Here is a 13,306-nt window from a genome sequence, read left to right on the forward strand (position 1 = left end):
GACTGCGAGAGCTGAGGCTCCCAGGAGACACGGATCGACAAGGGGGTGTCATCAGTGTGTGCAAATTCCTGAAGGCAGAGAATGAAGTCGAGGCAGCCCGGCAGTTCTTAGCAGTGCACATGTGGAGGACAAGAGGGCTTGGGCACAAGTGAAAACAGATGGAATTCCATGGGCAAGGCAGAAAAGCCTTTTTCAGTGTGAGTTTTGTCCCAGAGTAAAAGAAGGTGGTGGAGTCTGTCCTGGGAGATCCAACACTGAACTGTCCAAGGTCCTGGAAACCTGGCTTTAGCTGACTCTGATCAAGCAGAAGAGAATGAACCAGTTGAACTCCAGAGTTCCTGCCTAAGTGGGTGAGGTTCCTATTTTATTATTTGGGAAGGTTAGAGTGTCCTGCTGGGAAGAGAGATTTTCGAGTGTGTCCTGGCACAGAGACACTTTGAGAGAGCCACGAGCAAGAGAAATTTCTTGTGTCAAAGACTTTGGTACAGTAGGTGATGGGCTTGTGTCACCCCTCAATCCCTGCTTCCCATGCCAGTCTTGATTGTTACTCACGGTCTCATATTTTCTAAGAAAGGTGTTGAGCCCCCTTTCCATTCACCCCAATGGTTTGTTTATTTCTGGCATTGTGCTGGGTGAGGAGGTGAGACCATCGGAATTCAGAAAGATGAAGAGACAGCTCAGGTTTGATGCAGGAAATCTTTATTGAGGCAAACAATGGAAAAGACAAGAGAAACAAGTAGAAGGGATCTGGTGTGAGGTAGAAGTAGGGCGACCATCAGCCAAGGTGCTTTGCTTGCAGGAGCTTTTGCCAGAGCACCAAGCTGGTGGTGTCAGGGCTGGTACTGAGAGCCCTTAGCAGATGTAGCCACCCCTTCTGCCATAGCAGCCCAGGCCTCCCAGCCCATAGCCATAGCCAAGGCCGAAGCCAAAGCCACCAGAGATGGGCTGTCCCTGGGCACTGAGTTCACTACCAACAGCAGCCGAGGAGGTGGATCCGACAGCGGTGTTCTGGGGGAAGGAGGTCATGATGGGTCCTGGCAGGGTGACCAGCACAGGGGAAGGGTTGATGACAACATGGGAGTCCTGGCATTGCAGGGCACAGGGCTCGTTGCAGCTGTTGGCCAGCGGGGTGGGTCCGCAGGGGCGGCAGAGGTCGTAGCAGGCCATGGGTGTGGTGTGGAGGGTCCCTGGAAGAGAGAGGGGAATGAGGCAGGGCAGGTCATGGGGGTTTGCGGGGGAGTGTGGAGGCTGTTGTGGGGCTGTGGGGAGGAGTGAGGGCTGCTGAGGCTGTGGCTGAGAGTGCTGGCAGAGAGGGGCCTGGGGGTGCAGGAGCAGGAGGATCAGGGGCTTGAGGCTCACCTGGTAGTCTGCACAGGAGAAGCAGAAGGCGTGAGGAGAAGTGTGTGAGGGAGAGAGGCACTGAGCTGGCTTTTATGCTGGTCATGGAGGGGCGGGACAGCCTTGTCCCGTGGCCTTGGGACATTTTGCAGGCTGCAGCTCATGGCTGGCTCAGCCTGGTGAGTCATGAGGTGGGGAGTATTTTCCTTCCTGCAATTCTGCAATTCCATGTCCTCCCCCTGAGTCCATCTGACCTTGGTGGCACCTTTAAAGTGAGAGGTTGCCTTTGGGAGGATTGGATTGTTCAATGTGTGTCAGGGAGGACTGAATAAACAACCAGAGCCCCAGAGAATTGCGATGTCATCAGTGTGGTCATTTCATGGCACTGGTGTGCTGTGGTTTGTGGTTGCCTTGTGATGACTGGGCTCCTCTTCTGTGCCAATGGATGTCCATCAGTCATTGTGTCGCACCCAGGAATGCTGAGGGAGCTGCTGATGTCTTGGGGAGGTCACTTTGCAATTGCTTGGAAAGGTCACGGTGCCTGGGAGCAGTTCCTGAACGATGAAAGACAGTTCATCCCCTTGTGTCTTGAATGGGGTCAAGGGAGAGGATGTGGAAAAGTAGAAGCTGTTCAGGCTGTACTTGCTCCATTGTTATTGTCCATTTGGATTTCTCAACTTTGCATGACAAAGTACTCTGCCAAATAAGTATTTCCTGACCTCATTCAGAAATCAAGAAACAAACAATAAACCTGGCCTGATCTCTTTTTTTCCCAAGTTGTTCTGTGACATGACTTCACTTATTCCACATTCATGCCACAAGGTATAACTTGTAAGTCTTAATATTTTGTTCCTGTTAGCAAAACCCAATAATTACTAACTCATGGTCAGCAAGCCCCTCTTTCCTTTTCTGTCATGACGTGGGTGTTTCTTTATGGAATTCTATGATTCCATGTCCTGCTCTTGACTCCTTTTCCTTCTAACCTTGGCAGCTGCTTTTAAGGTGTGTGTTGGTATTTGGGAGGGTTTGCATGGAAGTTGAGTGTCAGGGAGGGCTGAATAAACAACCAAAGCATTGGAGAGGTGGGGTTGTCATGAGTGAGGTCACTGCATGACATTCATGTATTGTGGTTTGTGGATGTGTTTTTGTGCCAGTTTGGCCAAATTTAGAAATATATCCTCTGAGAGAAGGCAGGTCACCACCCCTCCCCCACCAGGTTCGGGAAAGAATAAATTTTCCGTGAAGGAAAGTGAAGGAGATGAAAACTATTTATTTTAACAAACACACGGGAAAAGGAAAATAATGCTAAATGATAAAATCTTTGACTGTGGAGAAAATACCTGGGAAAGTGTTAGAGTCCTCCCTTTGGTCTCCTCAGGGCTGGGGCCTGGCCCAGCGCCAGGCCCTCTGTGCTTGGTGGAAAGTCCTCCCGATGTGTTCTGATATTGAAGCAGACCACAGAAAAAGGGAAAAAATCCAAAATTCCAGGGAAGGAAAAAAAGTTCAACTCTCAGTCTCCCTTTGGAGATAAAGAAGCTGAAACTGGCCAGAAGCTGACAGGGAAGCAGCAAACTGGGTGCCTCCTCCCTCCCCTGCCGCAGCTGAAAAAAAGTTGCTATCTCTGTGTGACCTTGAACAAGCTGCAAACTGCTTTGAAAAAGTTTTGCTCAGTTTTTCCTTCCTCCTCTAAGGCTCAGTTTAAAGGCATAGAAAGGTACAAGAATTAATTTCTGGGCACAGAGCAGCGATATGGGATACACATCATGAAGTCACCCCAAGACAGTTTTGAAGAGGAGATTCCCTCCCAGCCCTGTCAGGCTGCTCTGGGATTTGCAGCTGTACTGGAGGTGTTGCCTCTTCCCTCACATTTCATCCCTCGTCACATTGCTCCCACCTGCCCAAGCTTGGCACTAGACCTGACCTTTTCTGTAGACTGCTCTGTGGGTGTCTTGGTGCTCCTCTTGCTCTTAAGCTTTTGATATCCGGGCCCTTTTGGACCTTTACGGAGGCTGTGTGCCAACAGATGAGGCCACCTGTGATTGTCAGAAAGAGGATTTGGAGGTCGCCCAGGGTTTTTGGAGGAGAGCATTGCATGGTCCCCAACAAGCCAGGCAAGTCCAGGTTGTGCCAGTGCCCAGCGTAGTGGACTGAGAAAGGTCTGAAGGGCTGGACCCGGAGGCTTGTGGTCAGTGTCCCAAAGTCCAGATGGAAGCCAGGCTCCAGTGCTGTAGCCCAGGAGTTGGATCCACTGGGCCAACACTGAAAACCTGACAGGTGCCGGACATCCGATGGCGTTCTGGAAGGGCAGCTGCCAAGTGCTTTTTCTTGGGAGGAGTCTTCCTGGGTAGGAAGGAATGTCTAGGTTTCTGCTGGAACAATAGTTTTATTTTGAGAAAAAGCCTTTGTGGTTCTGATTGAGAAGGAAAGGACCAGGAAGTGTCCCTGTGTGGGAAAAGGGACCCCATATATCCAGGGTAGTATTGGGAAAAGTGTTATGACCAAGCAGGGAGAAGTGGCTTATGCGGTCTGCTCAGCACTGCTGAGGTCCCATGGGAGGTGTTGTGGGCAGTTCTGGGCTCCTCAGGGTGAAAATGAAGTAGATGTAGTGAATCCAGACCATCTCAGAACAACAAGACTCCAAAGGGGCTGGAGAATCTTTCATAGAGGAGAGGCTGAGAAAGCTGGGACTCCCAGGAGATGAGGGTGGGTGGGGGCGTGTCATCAGTGTGTGCAATTCCCTGATGGCAGGGAATGAAGTGAAGGAGCCCGGCTGTTCTCAGCAGTGCACACTTGCAGGACAAGAGGCCTTGGGGGCAAGTGAGAACAGATGGAATTCCCTGGGCAAAGAAGGCAAGAATCTTTCACTGTGGTGGTGGCCACAGAGTGAAAGAGTTGGTGGTGGTGGAGTCGCTGTCCTGGGAGAGCCAAACCTGAACTGTCCATGGTTCTGGAATTCCTGCTCTTGCTTGAGCAGGGCAGTTGAAGCACTTGCACTCCAGAGTTTCTGCCCAAGCAGAAGATTTTGTGACTCTTTTTGCTGGAAGGGTTCAAGAGTACTGGTGGGAAGAGAGTTTATCAAGTGTGTGCTGGCATGGAAAGATTTACCAGAGCTGTACCCAGGAGAGCATTAACGTGTCCAAGGCTTTGGTGTATCAGGTAAGGTGAGTGTGACATGTTCTGGAGGGTGTCCCCTCCTCTGCTTCCCGTGCCAGACTTTGTTATTACTTCTTTTTACATATTTGTGAGGAAAGGTGTTGTTCGTCTGTTCCATGTACCCCAATGTCCTGTTGAGCTGTGGAATGTGCTGGGTAAGGATGTGAGACCATTGGAATTCAAAAAGCAAGAGGAGGCATTTCAGGCTTTGATGCAGAAAAACTTTATTGAGGCGTAAGAATGAAGAGAAAGGAGAAAAAGTGGAAGGAATACAATGTGAGGTGCAAGTAGGGCGACCATCAGCCAAGGTGCTTTGCTTGCAGGAGCTGTTGCCAGAGCCCCGAGCTGGTGATGTCAAAGGTGGTGCTGAGGGCCCTTAGCAGATGTAGCCACCCCTTCTGCCATAGCAGCCCAGGCCTCCCAGCCCATAGCCAAATCCACGGCCATAGCCAAGGCCGTAGCCAAAGCCACCAAACCCACCAGAGATGGGCTGTCCCTGGGCACTGAGTTCACTGCCAACAGCAGCCGAGGAGGTGGATCCGACAGCGGTGTTCTGGGGGAAGGAGGTCATGATGGGTCCTGGCAGGGTGACCAGCACAGGGGAAGGGTTGATGACAACGTGGGAGTCCTGGCATTGCAGGGCACAGGGCTCGTTGCAGCTGTTGGCCAGCGGGGTGGGTCCACAGGGGCGGCAGAGGTCGTAGCAGGCCATGGATGTGATGTGGAGGGTCCCTGGAAGAGAGAGGGGAGTGAGGCAGGGCAGGGTGTGGGGTGCAAGGGGCAGTGATGCGGGAGGGATGTGGGGAGTGTGGAGTCTGTTGTGGGGCTGTGGGGAGGCGTGAGGGCTTCTGAGGCTGGGGCCGAGTGTGCTGGCAGAGAGGGGCCAGGGGTGCAGGAGCAGGAGGATCAGGGGCTTGGGACTCACCTTGTTGTCTGCAGGAGCTGGAGGAGAAGGCGTGAGGAGAAGTGTGTGAGGGAGAGAGGCACTGGGCCGGTTTTTATGCTGGTTGTGGAGGGGCGGGACAGCCTTGTTCATGGCTTTGGGGCGTTTTGCAGGCAGCAGCTCTTGGCTGGCCCAGCCTGGTGAGTCATGATTTGAGGAGTGTTTTCCTCCCTGCAATTCTGCAATTCCCTTGAGTCCTTGTCCATCTGACCTTGGCCGCAGATTTTAATTCAGAGAAATAGAGGCCAATGGATTGGTACTGTTTTTTTCTTGAATGTAGAAGGTGCAAACAAAGCCTACCGGAATTTGGGTGTTGTCTCATGTCATCAGTTGGTTCCTCAGCCATTCCTCCTGGCTACACCTCTTTCTATGCTGCCCGGGATATGTTTGGTGTTCTGGGCTGAAATTTCATAAATTGATCGTAAGGTGGCCCTGTATACTTTGCAGAGAAAAGCTCCAGCAGTTACCCTGACAGGACTGGGAAAAGAAATACAAGCAGGTTGAGGGAGATGACCCTCCTGTTCCCCACCACTGGTGGGGCTCCACAGAGGAACAAGGACATGGGCATGGTTGACCAAGACCGGTGCGGGGAGACCACGACACTGACAGGACTGGGATATCCTTAAGATGAGGAGAAGCTGGGAGTTCCTTGAGTCAGGAGGCAAGGATGCAAAATGGACCATTTTGTACATATGTCATGGCATGACCTCAGTGATGACAGCCCAATTCTCCTAAGCTGTGATTGAATCTTCTATGTGTCGTGACACGCACAATCAACAACAACACATTGGTCTCTAATTCTCGCAACTAAAACCTACCACCAAGGTCAGATGGAGACGGCCTCAGGAGAAGAACGTGAACTTGCACAATTCCACAGAGGAACAACTGCACCATGACAAAGAAGGGAAGAGGAACTCACTGGTTCTCCGTTAGTAATTAATGTTGTTGTCACAGGAACAACACATTAAGACTTACAAGTTATAAGTTATGAAAACTTGTGGCTTGAATGCGGAAAACAGTAATTGATGTCACAGGCCAACCAGGGAAAAAAGGGATCGGGCCGCGTTTGTTGGATTTCTGAATGAGGTCAAAGAATACTCTTTACATGTCACAGTATACTGTCATGTAAATTCCAAAATACAAATAGACCATAACAGTGGAACAAGTTCAGCCTGAACAGCCTCTCGTTTTCCAGATCTTCTCTCTTGATCCCATTCAAGACACAAGGTCATGAGCTCTCTTTCCTCTATCCGGAACTGCTCCCAGGTACCGTGACCTTTCCAAACTCTTCCAGAGTGACCTCCCCAGGACATCAACACCTCCCTTGGCATTCCTGGGTGCAATGCAATGCCTGATGGACATCCATTGGCACGGAAGAGGAGCCCAGTCATCACAAGGCACCCACAAACCACAGCACATGAGTGCCACAAAATGACCTCACTGATGACATTGTACCTTTTTTGGGTGCTGGTTGTTGATTCAGCCCTTCCTGACATACACTGAACAATCAAATCCCCGTCAATTACCAGCACCCAATTAAAAGTTGCTGCCAAGGCCAGATGGACACAAACAGAAGAGCAGGACATGGAATTGCAGAATTCACGAAGGAGAGCACTCCCCACCTCATGACTCACCATCCTGGGCCACGAAAGAGCTGCTGCCTCCAAAATGCCCCAAGGCCATGGGACAAGGCTATCCCGCCCCTCCACGACCAGCATAAAATCGGCCCAGTGCCTCTCTCCCTCACACACTTCTCCTCACGTCTTCTCCTCCTGTGCTGAAGACAAGGTGAGTCTCAAGCCCTCCTGCTCCTGCCCTCCTGGACCCTCTCTTCCAGCACACTTGGCCCCAGCCTCAGCAGCCCTCACGCCTCCCCACAGCCCCACAACAACCTCCACACTCCCTCAAACTCCTGCATCACCGCCCCTCACGCCCCGGCCCTGCCTCACTCCCCTCTCTCTTCCAGGGACCCTCCACACCACACCCATGGCCTGCTACAACCGCTGCCAGCCCTGCGGACCCACCCCGCTGGCCAACAGCTGCAACGAGCCCTGTGCCCTGCAATGCCAGGACTCCCACGTTGTCATCCAGCCTTCCCCTGTGCTGGTCACCCTGCCAGGACCCATCATGACCTCCTTCCCCCAGAACACCGCCGTCGGATCCACCTCCTCGGCTGCTGTTGGTAGTGAACTCAGTGCCCAGGGACAGCCCATCTCTGGGCTTGGTGGCTTTGGCTTCGGCCTTGGCTATGGCTATGGGCTGGGAGGCCTGGGCTGCTATGGCAGAAGGGGCGGCTACATCTGCTAAGGGCCCTCGGCACCACCCTTAACACCAACCACCCACTGTGGGGCTGGAAGGCATTGATGATCTGGCAAAACCTCTTGTAACCAAAGGACCTTGGCTGATGGTCACTCTACTTGAACCTCAGCCTGGCTCCCTTCCATTTGCTGCCCATGTCCTTTCCGTGATCTACCTCAATAAAGTTTTCCTGCATCATATCTTAAGCTGACTCCTTCTTCTTCCCCAAAGACTCTTCTAATCTCACTCAGCGCTAAGCCAGGATTGTAGAGTCCACTGGGGTGGGTGAGAAAGTGCACCAATACCTCTTTTAGGAAATGTTTCCCCATTCTACTACCAACTGGCACAATTTGCTCTTCCAGTGCATCATCACACAAACCCTTCAGCTCCTGAATCACAGGCCTGGATACACTAATGCAGGTCTATCCCTGCCTCTGATACAAGCCCGTCTGGGTGGCGTGTTTACTTTTCTGGACACCAACAGCTCCATGTACCTGTGTGGAGAACAGGGATGAGTGGTGACCCACAGACTCATCCTGGAACCAGTATAACTTCCTGACTCTCATCATCTTCCAGGTCCATCTACAGATCCGCTCAAGCAGGTTCCATGTCTTCCTTGTCTTTGGGGGCTCAGAGTTCAACACAGAACTCTGGTCTTAGTATAAGAGAGGAGACGGTGAGATTCCCCCTCTCTCTTGTCCTGCCCACGCTGTGGGGATGAACCCAGGACATGGAGGGTTTCTGTTTGGCGAGCGCACATGGCTGGGACACATCCAATTCATCATCTACCAACAGTCCAAGTGCTCCTCCTTGGGGCTGCTCTCAATGCCCTCACATCACCCTGCCTGCATCCTGCATATTTGTGATTTCTCCAATCCAATTGCAGGAGATCCTGCCCCTCTGCTACTCACTGGTTATACTGGTGAACTCTGTTCATCTCTGAGTTACTGGAAATAAGGAGGAGAAGACTCTGCTGGAGAAGATCAAGAGTACAGCCTTGAGGATGATGCGGGGCGGAATGTTTGGGATAGCCTTGGCCCATCACACTGGGACGTTTTCCAGGCAGAAGCTGTTGCCTTGCACAGCCTGGTGAGTCGTGAGGTTGGGAGGGGAGTGTTTTGCTTCCCACAGCTCTGAAATTCCATGTCATGCTCTAGAGGCAGTGTCCATCTGACCTTGGCAACAGATTGGTGAGTTGGTATTGGTTCCAGCATGGGTGGATGAGGGAAGAGGGACCAGTATCATGTAGCTGGACTTGTGCAAACCTTTTGTTCCTGTTGCAGACAACATCCTTGTCTGTAACCTGGAGAGATGTGGACTTGATGGTTGGACTTGTTGGTGGATAAGAAATGGGCAGGATGGTCTCACTCAAAGAGTTGTGGTCAATGTCTCCATGCCCCTGTGTGAAGAACAGGGATGAGTGGTGACCCACAGACTCATACTGGAACCATTACAACTTCCCATCTTTTCCAGGGACATGGAGAGTGGGTTTGAGTGCCCCCTTGGGAAGATTGGGGTGACACCAAGGTGAGTGGTGAGGTTGATGGTCTGAGGCAAGGGATGGCATCCAGAGGGTTCTGGATGGGCTGGGTGGATGGGCTGGGTAGATGGGCTGGTGTGAAGCTCATGAAGGTCAACAGGACAAAGTGCAAGATCCTGCATCTGGATCAGAGCAATCTCAGTAATGGATATTGGCTTGGTGATGAGTTGATTGAGAGTATGCCCGCAGAGAAGGACTTGGGATGTTGTTGGATGAAGAACTGGATGTGACCCAGCCATGTGAATGTGCTGAAGAAAAACCCCCCATGTCCTGGGCTTATCCCCACAGCAAGGGCAAGAGGTGAGGGGGTGATTCTGACCCTCTACTCTGCTCTGGTGAGACTGGAGTTGTGCTTTCAATTCTGGGACCTGAAAATAAGGATGCTATGGACCTACTTGAGCTGATGTGGAGATCGTCATGGAAGAGGATGTGGGGCTGGAGTAAATGGTGTCCAGCCAATGTGAACACACCGCCCAGGAGGGGCTTGTATCAGCAGTAGGGATGGACCTGCATTAGTGTAGCCAGACCTGGTATCAAGAAAGTGAAGAGTTTATGGGATAAACCGGAAGAGTAAAGTGTGCCAGTGTGTGCCCGTGAGGGAAGAGGAGACATCTCAGGCTGTGAGACAAGAGAATTTTATTGAGGCGAAAGAAAAGTGAAAGGTCATGAGCATCCACTAGAAAGGAGCTGGTCTGAGGTGCAGGTGATCATCAGCCAAGGTCCGTTGCTGGCAGTAGGTTTGGCCAGAGCATCAATGGCTTCCTGCCCCACACTGGGAGCAGCCCAGCAGAGGTGCCCAATGGTCTCTGGCTTGGGAGAAGGGGTTTGCAGCAGAGGGGACTGGACAGAGCCAAAGGGGCGATGCAGAGCAGGCAGTGGGAGAAGAGGAGGAGGAAGATGGGCCATGCTTGCAGTCAGCCTGGGCCGGCCCTTTGGCTGCTGCCTTGCTTGGTGGCCTGAGGGCAGGAGCTGGAAGCTCTGAGCTAGTTTGAGAGGCTTGGCTAAGAGAGGCGTTCTCAATGCCTGAGATGTGTTCCAGGGAGTGGGTGGTTGGTGTCAGGAGTGGTGCCAAGGGTCCTTAGCAGATGTAGCCACCCCTTCTGCCATAGCAGCCCAGGCCTCCCAGCCCATAGCCAAATCCACGGCCGTAGCCAAAGCCACCAAATCCACCAGAGATGGGCTGTCCCTGGGCACTGAGTTCACTGCCGAGAGCAGCCAAGGAGGTGAATCCAGTGGCGGTGTTCTGGGGGAAGGAGGTCATGATGGGTCCCGGCAGGGTGACCAGCACAGGGGAAGGGTTGATGACAACGTGGGAGTCCTGGCATTGCAGGGCACAGGGCTCGTTGCAGCTGTTGGCCAGCGGGGTGGGTCTGCAGGGCTGGCAGCGGTTGTAGCAGGCCATGGGTGTGGTGTGGAGGTTTCCTGGAAGAGAGGGGGGAGTGAGGCAGGGCAGGGGTGTGGGAGTGTGAGGCGTGATGATGCAGGAGGGTGAGGGAGTGTGGAGGCTGTTGTGGGGCTGTGGGGAGGTGTGAAGGCTGCTGAGGCTGGGGCCTGAGTGTGCTGGCAGAGAGGGCCAGGGGGCCTGGAGCAGGAGGGTCAGGGTCTTGAAGGTCACCTAGTTGTCAGTAGGAGCAGAAGGAGAAGGTGTGGGAAGTGTGTGAGGGAGAGGGGCACTGGGCCGGCTTTTATGCTGGTCATGGAGGGGCGGGACAGCCTTGTCCCATGGCCTTGGGGCACTTTGCAGGCAGCAGCTCATGGGTGGCCCAGGCTGGTGAGTGATGATGTTGGGAGTGTTTTCCTTCTCGCAACTCTTCAGTGTCATGTCCTGCTCTTGAAGCTGTGTCCATCTGACCTTGATGGCAACTTTAATGTGTGAGTTTCAGTGACCAAACCTGATGATGATGATGTTTTTCAAGGAGCGTTTGAAGTCATGATGAAAGCTTTGTAGAGATGAGATGTCATCAGTGAGATCGCCCTGTGTGCTGTGGTTTGTTGCTGTCTTGTGAAGAGGTGCCTCATTTCCCCAGAGCCACATCAGGCTGGTCTGGGCTTTGCAGCTCTTGTGGGGGTGTGGGCTGTCCCCTTCCATTTCATTCTCTCCCTCCTTTCCGTGTTTCCAACTTTCCAAACCTGTCTATATGCCAGGCTTTTCCCACTGGTATCATGGTGTCCCACAGTGGTAGGGAGGCGAAGAGAGATCCAACAGGCAGGAGTTGTGCAGCAAGATTGATTTATTTAACTATTTTACAGCTCTTTTATAGACTTTTTTCTTCATAATCCAATTGGCCAAAGGATCAGCCATCCCTTGGGGTGATTGGCTAAGTTCCTAAAACATCCGTTGTCAAAATATTTTTCTACTGTACTATAAACAAGGCTTTGCAAGGCCGCAGGTGTTCCTATTCTATAGAAGTCTACAAATATCTTCTGTGAGAGAGAAAAGTATCTCACGGGACTGGAAAGAAGCGGGAAAAAATCTTGCTAGCAGCAATATTTGTATCCACACACTGGAGATGGGCAGGCAATCCCATTTAGGTATTTTGGGAAGCCTCTCATGCTCCCCAAAGTCTTGTGCTTGTTCATGGCAGCCAGTGAAGGATAAGAAGAAGAAGACATGTGAGGAGCAGTTGAAGGAACTGGATATGTTAAATTTTCAGAAAAAGAGAGAAACCTTGTAACTCTTTCAAGGTACCTGAATGGAAATCATCAGTTTTGCCTGGCCCAGCCTTGCGATTCATGAGGTGAGGAATGTTTTCCTTCTAGCAACTGTACAACTCCATATCCTGCCCTTGAGTCGGTGTCCATCTGACCTTGGTGGCAGCGTTAAAGTGAGAGTTGGTGTTTGGGAAGGTTTTCATTGAAGATGGGCATCAGAGAAACCAGAATAAACAACAAAAGCTTAGGAAAAATATGGGTGTCATCAGTGAGGTCACCCTTTGGCACCTGTGTGATTTAGTTTGTGGGTGTGTTGTGAAGAGGGGCCCTCTTCACCCTGCCAGGCGTGTCTGGCCTTTGCGGCTGGGCCAGACATTAGGACCTGCCCGTTCCAGTACTTTTACTCCCTCCCACCTTGTCCATGGCTTTCCAGAGACCTTGTTCCTGCAGACAAGGATGGGACAATTTTTTTCTTCTGCAAAGCACTGCCAAGAGCAGGTCAGAGAAGAAGATAATGAGAAGTTAGCATGAATTTTGGAAGGCAAAATCCTGTATTAGTGACCTCTGTGTTACCTACAGAGAAGAACAGCTAACTGTGGATGATGGGAGAGACATGGCTGGTGTTTACCTCCAGCTTTTACCAAGGGTTTTTACAGTGTCTCCTATGGCATCATCCCAGACTATCTCAGAATGTACAGGTCATGTAAGTGATCACTGAAGTCAACTGCTATGTTTATATAATGTGTAACGTTCTGGACCAAGAGCCTTGCGATCCGAAGTCCAGGTGCAGTCAAGTCTCAAGGGAAGTAGGTCAAGAGTCTTATCCATGGAGCCAACACTGATCAACATCCTCAATATTCAGGTGGGTGTGTGCAGGCACTTCTGGGCATCCCAGGGGAGGAAGCCCATGGACTTATTGAAGCAAGACCGGTGCAAGACCACCAAGGTCAAGTAAGGGCTGGAGAATCTTTCACAGAGGATTGAGATACATGGGACTCCCAGGAGACAAGGCTGGACAGGGGGGCATCATCAGTGTGTGCAAATTCCTGTTTGCAGGGGATGAAGTTAAGGGAGCCTGGCTGATCTCAGCAATGCAACCATGAGGGAAAAGAGGGCAAGGGCAGAAAGTGAAAACAGATGGAATTCCATGGGCACAAAAGGCAAGAACTTTTCATTGTGAGGGTAGTCAGAGATGGGAAGAGGTGGTGGAGTGTCTGTCCTTGATGATCCAGACCTGAACTGTTCCTGGTCCTGGAAATCCTTGTCTTGCTTGAGGGTTCCCCAGGGTTCCTGTCCAAGTGGATGATGTTGTTTTTCTGTTTGCAGTGAGGGTTAGAGGGTCCTGCTGGGAGGAGACTTTGTCAAGTATGTGCTGCCATGGA

General features: G+C 51.7%; 4 protein-coding genes across 4 annotated transcripts; 1 reads left to right on the plus strand and 3 right to left on the minus strand.

Moving 5' to 3' along the window:
• Positions 1-682: 682 nt before the first annotated feature.
• On the minus strand, positions 683-1,399 carry LOC120409793 (feather beta keratin-like). The gene is made up of 2 exons (XM_039550083.1): positions 1,360-1,399; positions 683-1,187 (listed from the first exon to the last, which is right to left on the minus strand). The coding sequence occupies exon 2, from the start codon at positions 1,165-1,167 to the stop codon at positions 853-855; it is 315 nt and encodes a 104-aa protein (XP_039406017.1). The 5' UTR covers positions 1,168-1,187; positions 1,360-1,399; the 3' UTR covers positions 683-852.
• A 3,353-nt stretch (positions 1,400-4,752) lies between these two features.
• Positions 4,753-5,524, minus strand: LOC120409789 (feather beta keratin-like). The gene is made up of 2 exons (XM_039550078.1): positions 5,417-5,524; positions 4,753-5,223 (listed from the first exon to the last, which is right to left on the minus strand). Exon 2 carries the CDS (start codon positions 5,201-5,203, stop codon positions 4,868-4,870), a length of 336 nt encoding a protein of 111 aa, XP_039406012.1. The 5' UTR covers positions 5,204-5,223; positions 5,417-5,524; the 3' UTR covers positions 4,753-4,867.
• A 1,658-nt stretch (positions 5,525-7,182) lies between these two features.
• LOC120409792 (feather beta keratin-like) lies at positions 7,183-7,938 on the plus strand. Its single transcript, XM_039550082.1, has 2 exons — positions 7,183-7,222; positions 7,401-7,938. Exon 2 carries the CDS (start codon positions 7,421-7,423, stop codon positions 7,739-7,741), a length of 321 nt encoding a protein of 106 aa, XP_039406016.1. The 5' UTR covers positions 7,183-7,222; positions 7,401-7,420; the 3' UTR covers positions 7,742-7,938.
• A 2,260-nt stretch (positions 7,939-10,198) lies between these two features.
• Positions 10,199-10,682, minus strand: LOC120409791 (feather beta keratin-like). The gene has a single exon (XM_039550081.1). It carries the CDS (start codon positions 10,672-10,674, stop codon positions 10,351-10,353), a length of 324 nt encoding a protein of 107 aa, XP_039406015.1. The 5' UTR covers positions 10,675-10,682; the 3' UTR covers positions 10,199-10,350.
• Between the last annotated feature and the right edge of the window lie 2,624 nt (positions 10,683-13,306).

The sequence above is a fragment of the Corvus cornix genome, chromosome 2, assembly GCF_000738735.6.
Source record: "Corvus cornix cornix isolate S_Up_H32 chromosome 2, ASM73873v5, whole genome shotgun sequence".
Lineage (NCBI taxonomy): Eukaryota > Metazoa > Chordata > Aves > Passeriformes > Corvidae > Corvus > Corvus cornix.